The sequence below is a fragment of the Brienomyrus brachyistius genome, chromosome 9 (assembly GCF_023856365.1).
Source record: "Brienomyrus brachyistius isolate T26 chromosome 9, BBRACH_0.4, whole genome shotgun sequence".
NCBI lineage: Eukaryota > Metazoa > Chordata > Actinopteri > Osteoglossiformes > Mormyridae > Brienomyrus > Brienomyrus brachyistius.
In genome coordinates this window covers 517,917-532,970 of record NC_064541.1, presented here as the reverse complement: position 1 = coordinate 532,970, position 15,054 = coordinate 517,917, and the positions used below count along the sequence as shown (strand labels likewise).

At 43.4% G+C, this 15,054-nt stretch overlaps 1 protein-coding gene across 1 annotated transcript in view; it reads left to right on the top strand.

Annotated features, from left to right (window-relative positions):
- The window catches only part of grik2 (glutamate receptor, ionotropic, kainate 2), a 142,101-nt gene that overhangs the window by 77,031 nt on the left and 50,016 nt on the right, over positions 1 to 15,054 (top strand). The window contains 3 exon segments of the mRNA XM_049027148.1: positions 9,613 to 9,756; positions 12,112 to 12,219; positions 13,675 to 13,788. Of these exon segments, the coding sequence (XP_048883105.1) occupies positions 9,613 to 9,756; positions 12,112 to 12,219; positions 13,675 to 13,788 (366 nt within the window).

Sequence of the window (15,054 nt, the reverse complement as noted above, 5' to 3'; positions counted from 1 at the left end):
AGCCTTGCAAACTCAATTAAAACCCAGATTTCCCCCAGGAAGAAAGGAAATGTGAAATTATCCTTGCTTGTTAAACCTGTCACTTAATTTCAGTCTAATTATTAGTTATGATCCCAGAGACCTCTAGGCTAATTGTTTTTTCCCTCTTCGTCTTCGTTCCATTTTCTGAAGACTAGTAGGTTTTCTGTGACTCTCCGTATTTTACAAAATTGTGACGTATATTGATGTAGCAAGAGCTTGAGGTAACTGGATTACTTGTCTCGAGCCTTTTAGTTTGATTTGGTTTGACAGCTACATTTCGTCTTGAATATGTTTCAAATTTGAAACCTTTTTTATGGAGGACGACCTACTTTTTTGTTACGAACTATCTGTCTTCAGGGATAGATCTGTCTCAATCACAGAAGTAAGTTAATCTCTTTTATTATTTACACGCTGAAACTCCTGAATAAGAAGCACATAGTCGCACCATGTGCTGCTTTTATATGGCACCTACTGAGTTGTTTGAAAAGCGTTTGTTCAGATATAAGAAACATGAAAGCACCTGCACATTATTCTTATTGCACTCGCACCGCATCACTTAAATCTTCAAACGCCTCACGGTTTGATAATTCTGTTACCATGGTTACAGCGTGGAGGCTTCCGAATTGTCACGGAGGTTCAAGACGAGGACGTAGAAAAATGGGCTGAGACTGACTGGGGTGTGAATGGTGCCAGGGAGTCACGTAGAGCTGGGAGGGCGTGATCAGGTCGAGCAGATCAGGAAAGGAAGAGGAGAGGTGGAGAGACAGAAGACAAAGGAACGATGAGTTTCAGGTTAGAAGGGAAAAGAAGGCCAAGGAGAAAGCGTGTCAGGTGGCCCAGCAGACTGCAAAAAACCCCTTATTCCATTAAAATATCAAAAGCTTGGACTCCCCTGGAGGTCAAGTTAAAGCATCCTCTACGCCTGAATCGCCCCATCGAACACCTATGACACCCCTGCAAGACAGACACCGATATCACTCATGTTTTGTAATTGTACAAGGAATTGTAAATTATAACGTGCGTCATTGTGGGGTTTCCCTCTGGTTTCTCTGGTTTCCCCCCACAGTTCAAAAACTTGCCGTGGTCAATTGGAGTTACCATAGGTGTGAGTGTGCGTGTGCCCTCTGATGGGTTGGCACCCTGTCCTGGGTTGTTCCCTGCCTTGTGCACTTCTGGGACAGGCTCCAGATCCCAGCAAACGGATGGATGGATGGAACACGCCATTGTTGGCCATGTTCTCTGTCACCTCCTGAACCAAGCTTACCAAGCACTGCACTCAGTCTGTCATTGTTGAGATGATGTCCCAGCCTGGAACAAGTTTAGGAATTTTTTTTGTGTGCCTCAAACAGGCTTTGTGAGAGTGGCAGCTGTACCCCACGGCTGATTTCATGTTAACGGTCGCTATAGGGAGTCTGCCTTTGTGGCATCCAGGGTAGGAGCGTGCCCACCTGGGTCTGTGCCTAGGCAGGGCGACTCAGCATTGAGAATCAAGCATCACTTCCTCTTCGTGGAGCTTCAGGGTAGCACATGAATGACATGAACCGAAGAATGATGGAGGAAATGGAGGAGCATCACTGCTGGCAACAGTTCTGCAGCTTATTTATAATAAACCCTATTGGGTTTATTGTACTGATTTTTAGCAGGAGGAAATGGCATTTTTAAATTTTCCTAGTGGCTTAGAGAGAGAGCGAGATCTTCCTAGAGAGCATCATGAAGACCACGTTGTGAGCGTACTCGTCTAAGCAGAAACTCCATCTGGCTAACCAGAGGTTAAATTGAATTGTCTGTATTAAAAGGAAAATGGGAATGCAAAAATAGTAAGATTGTCGGCTATATAATGTATTTTTAGTAAGCGTATCCCATTGGTTTATCTCTTTATTGTGAAAGTCACTTTGATGTGCATAGTGTGTGATGAAGTGAGGTGATGTCAGCTCTAAATGAGTTTTCATCCTCATGATAGAAATTAATCAAAGTGCCCATAGCCCGCTGATGAAGTGATTTTCTGACTCTGTGAGAAAGGCCCTCTTCTGAAAGTCATGAGAAGGTGTCGTTTTACGCTGACTCATACACTTACATATCTGGAGAAGATAACTGCGAATGCCAGTATCCCTGACGATTCTCAGAAAGACGGATGAACGTGCTGATGAGCGCCCCCCTTTTGTTTGACCCAAATCACAATGAGGCCTCTGTCTCTTTTTTGCTGGGACCAAATTAAAAGTTCTATGCTCTCACTGGCCACTAGGGAGTGCTGACCCATACCCTGGGGAAATCTGCAGGAAAAATGATCTGTTCCGTGTAGTAATTTAATCTTTTATTTGAAATGAGCGATTCATTATGCATGTACGGTATATGCGTGGCTATGGATACATGGATATATATATATATATGTTTAAAATACATATACATTTTCTGTCATGCTATATAAATACTTCCATAAAAGGAGAAGGGAAGTGTACTGAAAATGAGAATAATGAAAAATCTATTAGCGGTAGCTAATTATTTTAACGTGCAGCTCATTTCTGCAGGGTACAACTATTAAATATCAGGAGGATATGAGGGATCTAGAACAGTGATTGGAAGAGAGTTAAGGCTTTGCCTGTTCTGCAGAAATAATTGGGGGACCAGAAGCAGGGAATTCTCAAGGCATCGGTGGTGATTTGAGCCGATTGATATTCCGCTCAAAGTGTGGGGCCAACCTCTGGTCCTCATATTTGACCAAGCGGCAGGTTTGGAGGGTAAATGCGTGTGCTGGCAGGGCCGTGCATCGCAGAGGAACATCGGAGGCCGAGTCAGAGCCCTGCAGACCAGACATGCTCAAGTGGGCCTCTAACATGTTCTCATTACCCAGAAGGCCAAGCAAGGTCAGGGTGATGTGTGTGGAATGGAACGATGAGGGCTTGCCGTTTTTTAAAATCACTCCATCGCCTCATTGAGTGTCACACCCACCCCTTGGAGATTTGTGTTCTCAGCTGGCTGCTGCAGGAAGCATCGCTGCAGAATCAGTGATGCCTTATGAGGATCCTGTCAGGCTGCATATACTGTTTATCTATCTATCTGTCTGTCTGTCTGTCTGTCATCCATCCATCCATCCATCTATTAAAATATTTTCAAGCAGTAACTCTTCCCAAGAATGGTGTGTGAGTGTGCCCTGCGATTGGCTGGGTCCTCATCCTTGGTTGTTCCCTGCCTCGTGCCCATTGCTCTCGGGGTAGGCTCCGGACCCCCCGCGACCCAGTAGGATAAGCGGTTTGGAAAATGGATGGATGGATGGAACTCTTCCCAATCATGGCTTAATGGTTATGAACAGGCACTTGTAATTGAAAGATGACCAACAAAGTACTACTGAGGTACTTTGAGTAAGGTACCATCCCAAAGCACTGCTGCCTGGGTGTTGAATTAGCTGCCCCTTACTGCGTCACATATTGGTTAAATGCGGAGGACACATTGTGTGCTGTGGTGTGTCAACAATGGCAACTAATCACTTTCCCTTTTCTATGTAGATTTTAGGCCTATGACTTATAATACATGTGGATGTTTTTTTGCTCTAATTGGAATTTATTGGTTTTAATTTTTAGAATTAATCCCTTTGCAATAGTAGTATTGGACTGTAGGGAACAGAACAGAAGTAGAACTTATTATTTATTAAACCATATTCATGCCTTTAAAAAGGAAAAATCATCTCTGTGTAATATTGCTTTTTCTATTAATTCTGTACCCATAATGCAGTCTGGCAACTTGCTGTTGGGCTGGTTGACAGGAGGGCTACAATAAGGAAGTTTCCCAGGTGCACAGCGTTCCTGCTCACTTTCCCAACACTGATAACAAACTTACTCACTAACAAGTTCGGGCTAACACTTAGGCTGGAAGCAACTTTATGGTTCGGTAAAGGGCGCTCAGGTTTGCTGTGCTGTTAGCAATGGCTTCTCTGACACTCTGAAGAAGACAAAATAAAGATGAAAGATCAGAAAACACATGATCTGTAATCTGGGCACATTTCTGAGTTAATCTATTGGCCTGACACGATGAAGCTACTACATACTGATTTAACATAATTTGTTGATTAAAAATCTGATTTACCACTTACTTTGCATTCTGAAATAAACAGACACAATGACTTATGTCCTGTTAGCCCTTGGCAGTGCCCCACAAAGAGCAAGAGACAATTGGGCCAGAGGGCCTTAGGGAGTTAGATAGGAAGGTGAAAAGGGAAATCTACGCTTAAAGAAGACTGTGTTCTGCTGGGCATCATCTCAGAACCCTCCACCTCGAATAAAAGACGTCCTTGCTGCCAGTTACAGATTCCTCTGTGTTTGCTCTCTGTGATTAACTGCGGAGGAAAGTGAGATCTGCTCCATTCCTTATTGTCTCCTTGTTTTCCGAAGCGCTGCAGGACAGTCGCCTGGGACTTTGGAGCCACTGAGAGGCGTCTTTGACATTGACTGGCTTGCTGTCTGTTCTTATTTGAGCCCAGCCTTCTCTGACCCTTCCCCAGACCTGAAGCGCATCACCTGCCGACCGCCGCACTGCAAATCAATCAGGGAAAAAAAACATGGCAGCCTAGCATTATGCAGTAATCTGCATCCATAACTATGCTTTTAATTAAAGTACGGGCCCGGTAACGGTTTCAAGCGACAGACTTCTCGTGCTTTTATTGATTCAGTGGCCATATGCTGCTGTCATCAATAACTGAGGCTTATTTGACAGCAAAACTTTTTTTTTTCCTCTCTTTCTTTTTTTGTTTTTTTTTTTGCTGCGGTGCTGTTTGTGCAGGCTGCTTCTGGATGCTCGCCGTCGTGTCTGCACTGGACCCTGAGCAGTCAGCTCCACTATCACTGTATGTTACCGCAGCGTATGTCTGCAGGGCCTGTTCATGTGGCCGTCTACGCAGTCAACCTCTTTGGAGATGCACGGAGCTCCGCGAAGACTCGCCGTGTGTGTTTGCAGCACTGTCTGTGCATCGAGCTTCAGCCCAGGATCCTGGGGGCTTTTTCCTGAGCCGTCACAGAAAATCTCATGTCTTTCATGCGCTCGTAGCTATTTCGGTTTTAAGGCAGACATGCATGTGACGCTGTGCTATTTCCGCACTCCCACCACCCGGGCAGTATCACGTCGTCTTTTAAAATACATAAATACCATAAATCATCTATAAAATCATACCATAAATCATCTTACAGTAATATATGTCTTTGGCAGAGGTTATAACAGCAGAGATCTTCTCCCTGCTCCATCCTCTGTTGGACAGGTGAGGTTATTTTTCCAATATTAATGCCAGAACAATATCACATTGAAATTCCCTATGGAATGAAAATGAAAAAAAGAAAGAGGTGTCCAAGGTAATGATGGGAAAATCTGACTTGCTGGAGCTGATTTAATCTTTCCTGATCAACTACAGATCCAGGACCAAACTGTAGATCCGGTAAAAGCAGAAAAAGGCAAATGAGTCATTCTTTTAAAACACATGCAGTGGGAACAGCGTCACATTTGAGCATTTTACTGGTATTATAGTTTGACCTGGTTACTATTGATACTATTTTTGACTTCTGCCTGCCTGTCTATTTATGTAGATATATGTGTCTGAATATATCTATATATTTGTCTGAAGCCATAGCTGTAATCATGTAAGGAACTTGCATGAAGGTACAATTGAAATCAGAATATAAGTAGAAATGTCACAGGAAAAAGCAAACATTTTCACTATACTGATGGAACCATGGAAAGATTAATATATGGCACAACTTAAGTCATTAAAAGTGTAGAAACTGAATCTACAGCACATGCACCTGCAATGGGATTTTTTTAGAAACGTTTCGTGAGTATAGAATGTGATGTGTATCCAAATGTTTCATTTTCTTCTCTTGATTGCTTAGGTCTGACAGTGTCACAGCCTAGGTGTCACCTGAGATCATTATACACGGTCAATCCCGGCAGCTGCTGGCTCGCCTTCTGAATAAACGGCAATAATGTGTGAGAATCCAAACAAGCAGACAACCGTAGGCAGCTTCTGCCTGGGTGCGCGTTATTCTCAAGAAGAGCGAATGCTTTCTCAGCTCTTTCTCGCTGGGCTTCGCTTGAGAGGGTCGGCGTGAGGCGATGGAGGGATTGGAGCTGTGCGTTCATATCGTTTGCAGCCCCCCCTCCCCCCCCGTCGGCCAGGTTTGCTGAGGCTGTTTATGTTTCAATCAAAGGAGCCAGAGCACCGTGACGGACTGTGGCGTTTCCGGGGATCGAGCGCCTTCGCGAGTAAACACCAAGATGCCGCGACGGATTGTTTCTCAAAATTTCAAGCATCTCACGAATTGCCAATACTCAGATGGGTACAAGCAGAGTCGTCCCATGACTCATGCAAAGAAAAAATCTAAACAAAAATGGAAACAAACTCAATTTCTTTGAATTTCAGCAGTAATTTAAATTTTGCCCGGTCAGGTGGTCCTTCCTTTCCGTACCGAACTCGGCTAAATTAAAAACCGTTTAAAATTTATTGAAAAAGCAATGCTGAACAGGAAGTGTGTGTGTGCACATTTTTGTGCATTTGAAAAACATAATCATTGCAAAAGGCATTGCTAGTTTTAATTGGCAGTTGAAGAAGGAGCGCGGCCCGAGCAGGCAGGCAGGACCGGAGCAGGCAGGCAGGACCGGAGCCAGCCACAGGCGAGCACGTACACAACAATTCATAAATGACTGAAGTCAGTCGACGGTTAGGAGATTGGCTTAAGCTCTCTCTGAGTTCACAGCTGTGTGATAAACGAGACACGGGGAGTGCGAACAGAAAAGTATCAGGGAAATATTTATATTAGCCGACACAAGGGAAATGTGGCTTTTGAGGCATTTAGGTCTAATTCTGTTTGGTGGTGACATAATTGATTTTAATGAGGTGTTTATGGAGTGAGACAACAGCAGAATGGAGGCACCTCTGTCCATAATTTAGTCTCTCTCTCTCTCTCTCTATATATATATATATATATATATATATATATATATATATATATATATATATATATATATATATATATATATATACTGTATATGTATATATATATATACATACTGTATATGTATATACACACACACATATCATCTATATATAATGCATGTATATATAGGCAAGTATCTTGTGCTCATTTCGTTCTGCTGTTATATATTCTCTGCTATAATAGTGCTCTCTTTTGATGTCCTACCTCTATTAGTCTTGTATGGTGCTTGGTGAGACGGGGAAGGTTATGTCCGGCAGTGTCGGGTATATCCAGAACTTGTACTTTACGTGCAGTACTCAGAAGTATGACCCGGCACTGAGAGGTGTGTGCTGATGGTGTATCCAGGACGAGGGAACTGTGAAACTTTCCCCATTGTGCAGAACTGCCTGATGCTCAAGTGCAGCTTTCGAACAATATGCTGGCCGATAATGGAGTCATTACTGCCTTTCAGCTTTGCAGAGAGCCTTGTGTTGGTCCTTTTTTAGTGCTTAGTGAGCTGTTGCTATCGGCTTTTGGCTACCAGAAGCATGCATAAGGGCCTCTCAGACAATAGCGCTGCGGTAAACTGGAACGCAGCTGCGCCTGCAGTGCCTGGGCTGGCCGCCAGTGAGGTCTTGTGTGGTCTTTGTGTGCTGTGCTCCTGTGTGGCCTCCACTGGCCCTCTCCGTGCCTCCTCTAACGGAATGCACTGTATAGTTCCGGCAGCTCGGAGAAGCGGGCTGGCAGATTAGCCTGTTTCACAGTTCTGTGCAATGCAAGGCGCTGATTGGCGCTTGCGTGAGCAGCCATAACAGGACGTCCGATTCATGCCTGGGGCAGTTTAGCAGAATGGGGTAGCTGATTTGTGTTTGCCTCCCACGTGCGGCATTGTGCCTCTCGGTAGCGAAAGTAGCCATCATAGCTCATTAAACTGTGTGGCTAACGCGGCACAGGATGGCTCTTTCGTCTCGTAGTCTGACCCTTCGACCATTAGCTGCCACCCGACACTGTCTTACTGTGGTGACTGACGGACGCAGATGTCTGACGGGGGCCTAGAAGTGGTGGTCGAGGAAATGGTTGGCGCAGTGAGCAATTGGCTGGTTGGGCTGTGTGCAGACGTACACCTGCACACTCGGAGAGGAAGGCATCGGAAAGACAAACACTCTCATAGGCATGCCGGTGTGCTGTATGCACACCAGCAGAAACAAGTAGTAGTGTATTTACCCACACAAAAACAGGCATGGACACTGACACCAATACATTTGCATAAACATTCACAAAAACACAATTAGGCTCTCACACTGACAGACAGACCCTCTGGGGGCCATTGTCAGCCGATGACTAGACCCTCCGGGGTAAACCTAGACCGGAGCCTTGATGGAGGGGCTGTGTGTGTCACTAAGGAGTACGGGGAACCGTTCCATCGTCCGTAGGTTAATGAGCCTTAGGTGGGATTGGCAGGGGTTATTAATGGCTTTTATTACAACGAAGAGCTTCTCTTCCACTAGTATAGGTCCAAGAAATGATTTTAACGGAGGATCTCAGGATGGAGTGTATGATTGCGCTGTCCTTCGAGGAAATCTGAAAAGGGTCTGAGACAGTGCCTTCATTCCCTCTTCTTATTATTGAATCACACGGCAAAATTAGGGAAACTTTAATCCAGTACTTCAGTCCAGTGGGGTGAGTCACTCCATTTCCCTTTTAATTGCTTTGCTTCTGCGCACGCAGCTTTCAGGCACTATAGGCTGGGCATGAGGGAGGCCTTTTCCGGTCCATGATGCTGGACATCCAGTGTTTTCTGTATGCCAAAATCCCTCCACACTTATATGTGTAGGACGTCTCTAAGGACAGTCCTAATTACTATGCAAATTTATATAATTTATTTAAGGATTGGAACTTGATCAAACATGGCGTTGTATGAATACACAGATCCACTTTTTGCTATGAATGGTGAAAAAATATAGTATTCCATAAAAAATAAGTGCTGATGAGTAATCTGCTAGACGACTGTCAAATGTGCCAAAAACGTTTCCACATGACAGATTTTTAACAGGGTTGTACTGAAACAAAACATTATTAATGTTTTCTAAGATCTTAAATATAGGGATTATTTTACAAAATAGGGCTTTTATTTTTTCCTTATTTCTTAAAGCGACACATTTGTAGGATGAACAAACGGCACAGAATTCCGAAACCTAAAGCTGCCACCACTCTTGGAACGATTGGGTGGTGGTCTACAGACTAATGAAACACATGATGATGGTTTTAGGTGTAGCAGGACTAATGAGACACTTTTTACGGTCATAGACAGGTGAGTGATCTACAGACTAATGCAACACATTAAGATGGTTTAAACTATATTGGGACTAATGGGATAGTTTCTGTGGTTGCAGGCAGGGTGGTAGTCTACAGACCAATTGGACATGTTACGATTGTTTGAATTATAATGGGACTAATGAGACACTTTCTATGATTGCAGGCAGGGTGGTAGTCTACAGACTAACACATCGTGATACTTATAACTGTCAAGGGACTAATGAGACACTTTGTGTGTTTGCAGGCAGAGTGGTGGTCTACAGACTAACACATTGTGATACTTATAATTGTAAGGAGACTAATGGGATGCTTTCTGTGTTTGCAGACAGACGCGGCTCTCATGTACGATGCTGTCCACATCGTCGCTGTGGCAGTCCAGCAGTCCCAGCAGATCACGGTCAGTTCCCTGCAGTGCAACCGCCACAAGCCTTGGCGTTTCGGCAATCGCTTCATGGCGCTGATCAAAGAGGTACGGGGGCAACTCTTTCCGGCCGCACACACACACGCACTGACGGGTACAGTGTACCCGTGTACAGTGACTGTACATCCACTCAGGAGCATGCATGTGTCCCTACACGCATGTGGACGCACATGCAATGAAAGCAAGAATGCGAGTTAATAAGAATGTTTATTAATAATTTCCTTCATCATTAATTACTTTTGATTGTATTATTTGAAATAAAAAATAACAGTAATTAAAGTGGTAGTGCAGCAATTTTTATGTCCATGCAAATAAAACTATTCGGTTTGAAGAGAAAAGGAGACATTATCTCTTGCCTTTCTTCTGTGTAGTAGTTCTAATTCTGGGTTTTAATTTCTAAAAGCCAATTTATAAAGAATCTTTGTGTGTACACCTGCGCATGTGTGCTTGTTAGAATGTGTGCAAATATTATTCCTCCAGGGCTTTCCGTTTCCCAGTCCAGGATATTGTATATTTGAAATTAGTCTCACAGAGAACTTCTAATTTATCTTAATCTTCAGTAATTATTGTTCAGCGTGCCAGATTCTGGAAAGTGGGACAGCTAATCCAAGCCTCCCCATCACTTAAGCGCGGGACTGTGCAGCCTATATTTAGGCATGATAAACCTCCTCAGTGTTTGCTCTCCAGTATATCAGGAGATTGTCGCTAAGACCTGAGCCACAGAGTGTGTTGGGGGGGGGGGGGGGGGGCACAGGATAGTGTGTGACACATTAAAGCACAATAGTTCTCGGCATTGAACCAGCGCAGAAGTAATCTCCAATCTCTTATTTTCGCTGCCATTTCTCCCGGCGGTAGAAAGTTTTCTCAGTTCCTTTGTAACGATTCTTCCAGTAGCGCTGAACTCTATGCCCGACAAGTGGAGTCAGGTTCTGCGCTGTCGCACACAAAAGCAGTTACCGGCTGCCCCCACCCCCCACACTGTAAGCAGGAATCTCCTGAGGTGTGGCAGAGTCCTAGATAAACCTCAGACTCCGATGTGCACTGTCATTTAAACCCCGGCCTGTGCAGTGTACCTGTGACCCTCTGAGTTAACACAGGAATTGCAGTTTCTGTTACCAAAGGCAAGTTCTCATTACAGCACATGTAGGCATATTGCTCAGCCATTTCCATATACCTTTTCATCCTGTCATGACAGCATAATGATACTTTATATGCCATTTGAACATGTACAGGTTCATAGGAATGCTTTTATTTTCACATATTCCGTGTTCTTCTCCTATGAGAGTGAGGTACGTGGTCCGAACACAAGGTCAGCCACATTTCTGATGCCCCAGAGCAGTTTTGGGGGTCGAGAGCCTTGCACAAGGGCCCAATATGATTACTCTGCTGACCGTGGGATTCAATCCAATGACCTTCCGGCCACAGGCCCAGACTGCTAACCCACAGAGGCACTGATCTAGAGTAAAAGCTTAACTTAATCTCTCTAAACTTGGCATTGCTGTAGTGTCAAAGGTCAGGGGTAAATGTGCAAGGAAATGTGATTAAAATCACTGATCACCATTTTTTTAAATTGCTATGTAATGTAGATCATATTCTTTGTACCTTAATCCGGTATAAATTGCCACTGTTGTAAAGACAAACTGAAAATTGCTGCCTGAATTCTCTTTATCCAGCAGCTGTATGTCAGGATCCGTCAGAGATGTTTTAATATGCTTGAAGGGACGGTGGCTTAGGTCATGTGTCATGGATGAGATCTCTGTGCACTTGAGTGACAGCGCATCAGTGTGTATAAGCAGTCATGACAAATGACACTGTTTGTGCGGGTTCCTGATTGAACATATCACACTGTGCTAAGTGTACTGCTCTCGGTATGCGAGCAGGATCAATGCCTGCTTTCCCATTTAATGCAGATCTGGCAGATGCGTTCATTTAAAGTTGCTCCAATAGCGTCTGCTTGCCCCTGTTTGTGCCTCTGGCTTTGTGCTGAATCAGGTTACTTTTGATCGTCCTACTCAAAAAAAAATTTGGCTAAATGGCCAGTCTCCGTGACAGTGAATTACAGTGATGGTGTTTAAATATTAGGGTGCTTACATGAAGTACAACTGGTCTCGCATTCAAGAGGTACAGTGCATCGATCACGTCACGCCACAATCTCATCCGTATCAGAAATCAGCTTCAGCGATGGTTAGGCATTAGCCCTATGCATTATTTGTGTTCACTGTGGGCATTTCTCAGTTATCTGTGACCTTGAATATATTTCATCCTGTCCAGTTTCTTGAAGGTGAATAGTGATTTTTTTATTGAATAATCATCTAATATTTCTCTTTTGCAAGCACTGTATTTATTTTTCCTTTCGTTCGCTCCTTTGTTATGGATTATTTTTTGCCCTTTCCACCCCTTTAGGCCCACTGGGAAGGCTTGACAGGACGGATAACTTTCAACAAAACCAACGGCCTGAGGACCGATTTTGACTTGGACGTGATCAGCCTGAAAGAGGAGGGACTTGAGAAGGTACCGCAGGAGCGTGGTGATGGCTGTCCGTGCTCTGTGTGTCTGAGAGCGAGGAGCGGAGATGGGCAGACACGCATGCGGACAGGGAGGCGCAGGGGGAATCGGCTCATCCAGATGGAGGGCTGCCTGCTCCTCTGCAGTCTGTGACTCCCCCCCCCCCCCCATCCACACCTCCACCCCCTCCCCCCACGACTGTGCGTGCCTCTACACTTCTCTGAATAATTTACTCTTCTAATAAAAACCCCTTTAGAAGCCCTCCAGGTTCAAGGAGGCTGAATTAAAGAGTTGATTTGCAATTACAAACTACAGTTTAAACATTTCTGAAGGCATCTGAAGTGCTTTGTTTGGCAGTTGAGTTTATTGCTTTGAAAATGATCTGCAAGGCAGCACCAAGGCTGCTGAGAGTCCCAGGGCTGTTGACTCTGTACAAGAGGATCCTGAGAGCCAAAGGTTTCTCCTCAGGTCAGCCAGGGTGGGCTTCTCATAACCGTCATCCCCCTGCCCTGGGAGGTGGCCAGCGATGTTCACCAGCACTCCTCAGCTCACTTCTGGGTCTTTCGCCGTGGGAGGTTGTTAGTGCGCGTGTGTGTGTGTGTGTGTGTGTGTGTGTGTGTGTGTGTGTGTGTGTGTGTGTGTGTGTGTGTGCAAAACCAACACAGAATTCAGACGCCAAAGCTTTTCTGGGTTATATGTATCAGAGGTGGATGTTCTTAATAAAGGAAGACCTTTAAAGAGAGAGTAGAATGTGACCAGTGGTGGAGGAATGAAGTGCCACCTATTTAGACAGCCTCAGAAGTTAAATTAAAATGTAAAATTTAGTTTGTGCTTCTGGGACAGCTGTTTAAATATTTGCTAATATACCATATAATTCAGTATGAGTGTCCTCTGTGCTCGTGGCTGTAGAGTGTGTTGTGACTTCAGCACATTTGTCATGCGTGACAGTTTAGATAAAAGCATGTGGCTGAGGGCCCTGCTTCCTCCCTTAATATGAAAGGGGTGGTGGGTATTGGTGTTTGTTTTTGGTATGAATCCATGACACCCCCAGACTCTTCATCACTATTATCTATACTATCCTAGAATATTATGTCTTTCATTATGATGTAGGATCATAGACTGCAGAACCGGGTGGGGGGAGGGGGGGTAACTTTTGGAGCAACATTAAGATTGCAGTGACGAACAATTACAAACAAATTATCTGCAAATAACTGAATGATGCAGAGTCTAAGACTTTAAACCGTTAAAACTTTATTGATAAAAGGCCTGAATCACATCCATGTTCTTTAAAAACACAGATTATAAGAGTTTTCAAAGCAAACATACAAGTGCACGAAACTTACATTCTGTACTCAGATACATTCTGTGGTCCATGTGAAGAAAGGCAGACCATACTTGTATTTTGCATGCCTGGTGCTTGGATTTGCACTGTTTATGTAAGCACTGTATGACTTCCCACAGATTGGAACATGGGACCCCCCGAGTGGCCTGAACATGACTGAGAACCAGAAGGGCAAGTCTACCAACGTCACCGATTCCTTATCCAACAGGTCACTGGTTGTGTCCACCATTCTGGTAAATGCATTTTCTTTGTCCTGACCTTCTATACCAGTCCTTCATAAAGAGTGCATGCAAATCAAAAATAAGATCATGTGAAAAATAAAATCAGAAATCCAAATATTATGCTGATGTCACCCGGCTGGGAAGTAAAGAAATATGTGTAACAGCATTACGTATTCAAAATATAAATAAAAAAAATTATTTTGTTACAGTTACAGGAAAAAAAGACTATAAGATAACCAATATATGTAGAAGAAATTTGGGCTTTTACCAGGAATACACTTAAAACAAAGAACCGTTTTCTGTAGAAACAGCACATGTGCACGCAATGCCTCTCTCAAAGCATTACTCTACCCTCATGAGATCCATTCACCAAGGCAGTCACTACAAAACATGCTTTCACTGTGTGGAAATTGCACCGCTGTTTACACCGCCGTAGATGTGTGTGTGCGTGTGTGTCTGTGTGTGTTCGTGTTGAATTGTTTCTTGTACCTGTTTTAATGGAGTAATATAGACATGTAGAGAACTGATTTCTGCAATGCGCAAAGCACAGATGGAATTGCATAATCTAAACAAAAAAAATGGAATTGACGTTAAAACACAAAATCTTATGGAATTTAACAGGTTTCTGATTAATCAAAGGCCATTATAAATTATTGTCAATGCTAATTATCTGCTGTGGTTTCTTTATTCGATTGTTAGGTTATATTACAAAATGACCACATTTACTAGAAAATGTGAATGCTGTATGGTCTCAGTACTCTGTTTTACTTTGCTCTTCCATCCAAAACACTGTCCATTTCCACGGATGCAGGACAGATCTTTTCAGTATGAGTAGGAATGAATTCAGGTAGGACTAACTGACTAATCCAATAAGATTTCACAGTCTAAAGTTCTCCTTCCTATCTGTCAGTCAGTTACTGTCACTAGATCCAACAGAGTAAAGTACAGGTAACTTTTAAGAACTTCAGAACTTCAGAAAGAGAATTGACCAGAACTGTTTAAAATACTCACTGCATTAACACCAAAAAAACTGCAATGGTACCTTCCGGTATCAATCATGTGTTCATATAAGGACTTGAAAATTAATGCAAAACAGTGTTTTTCATAGGTTCATTCATTATTACCAGTGTAATTTATACAAAGACCACTTCATTTTCACATAGATTAACATTAACATATTATTTTCAATAAACAAGACATAAAACAAAGCAATGCTGATAATAGTAATAATGAGAGCAGGCAAATACGAAAACAGTTTGCTATCCTGAAAATGATTAC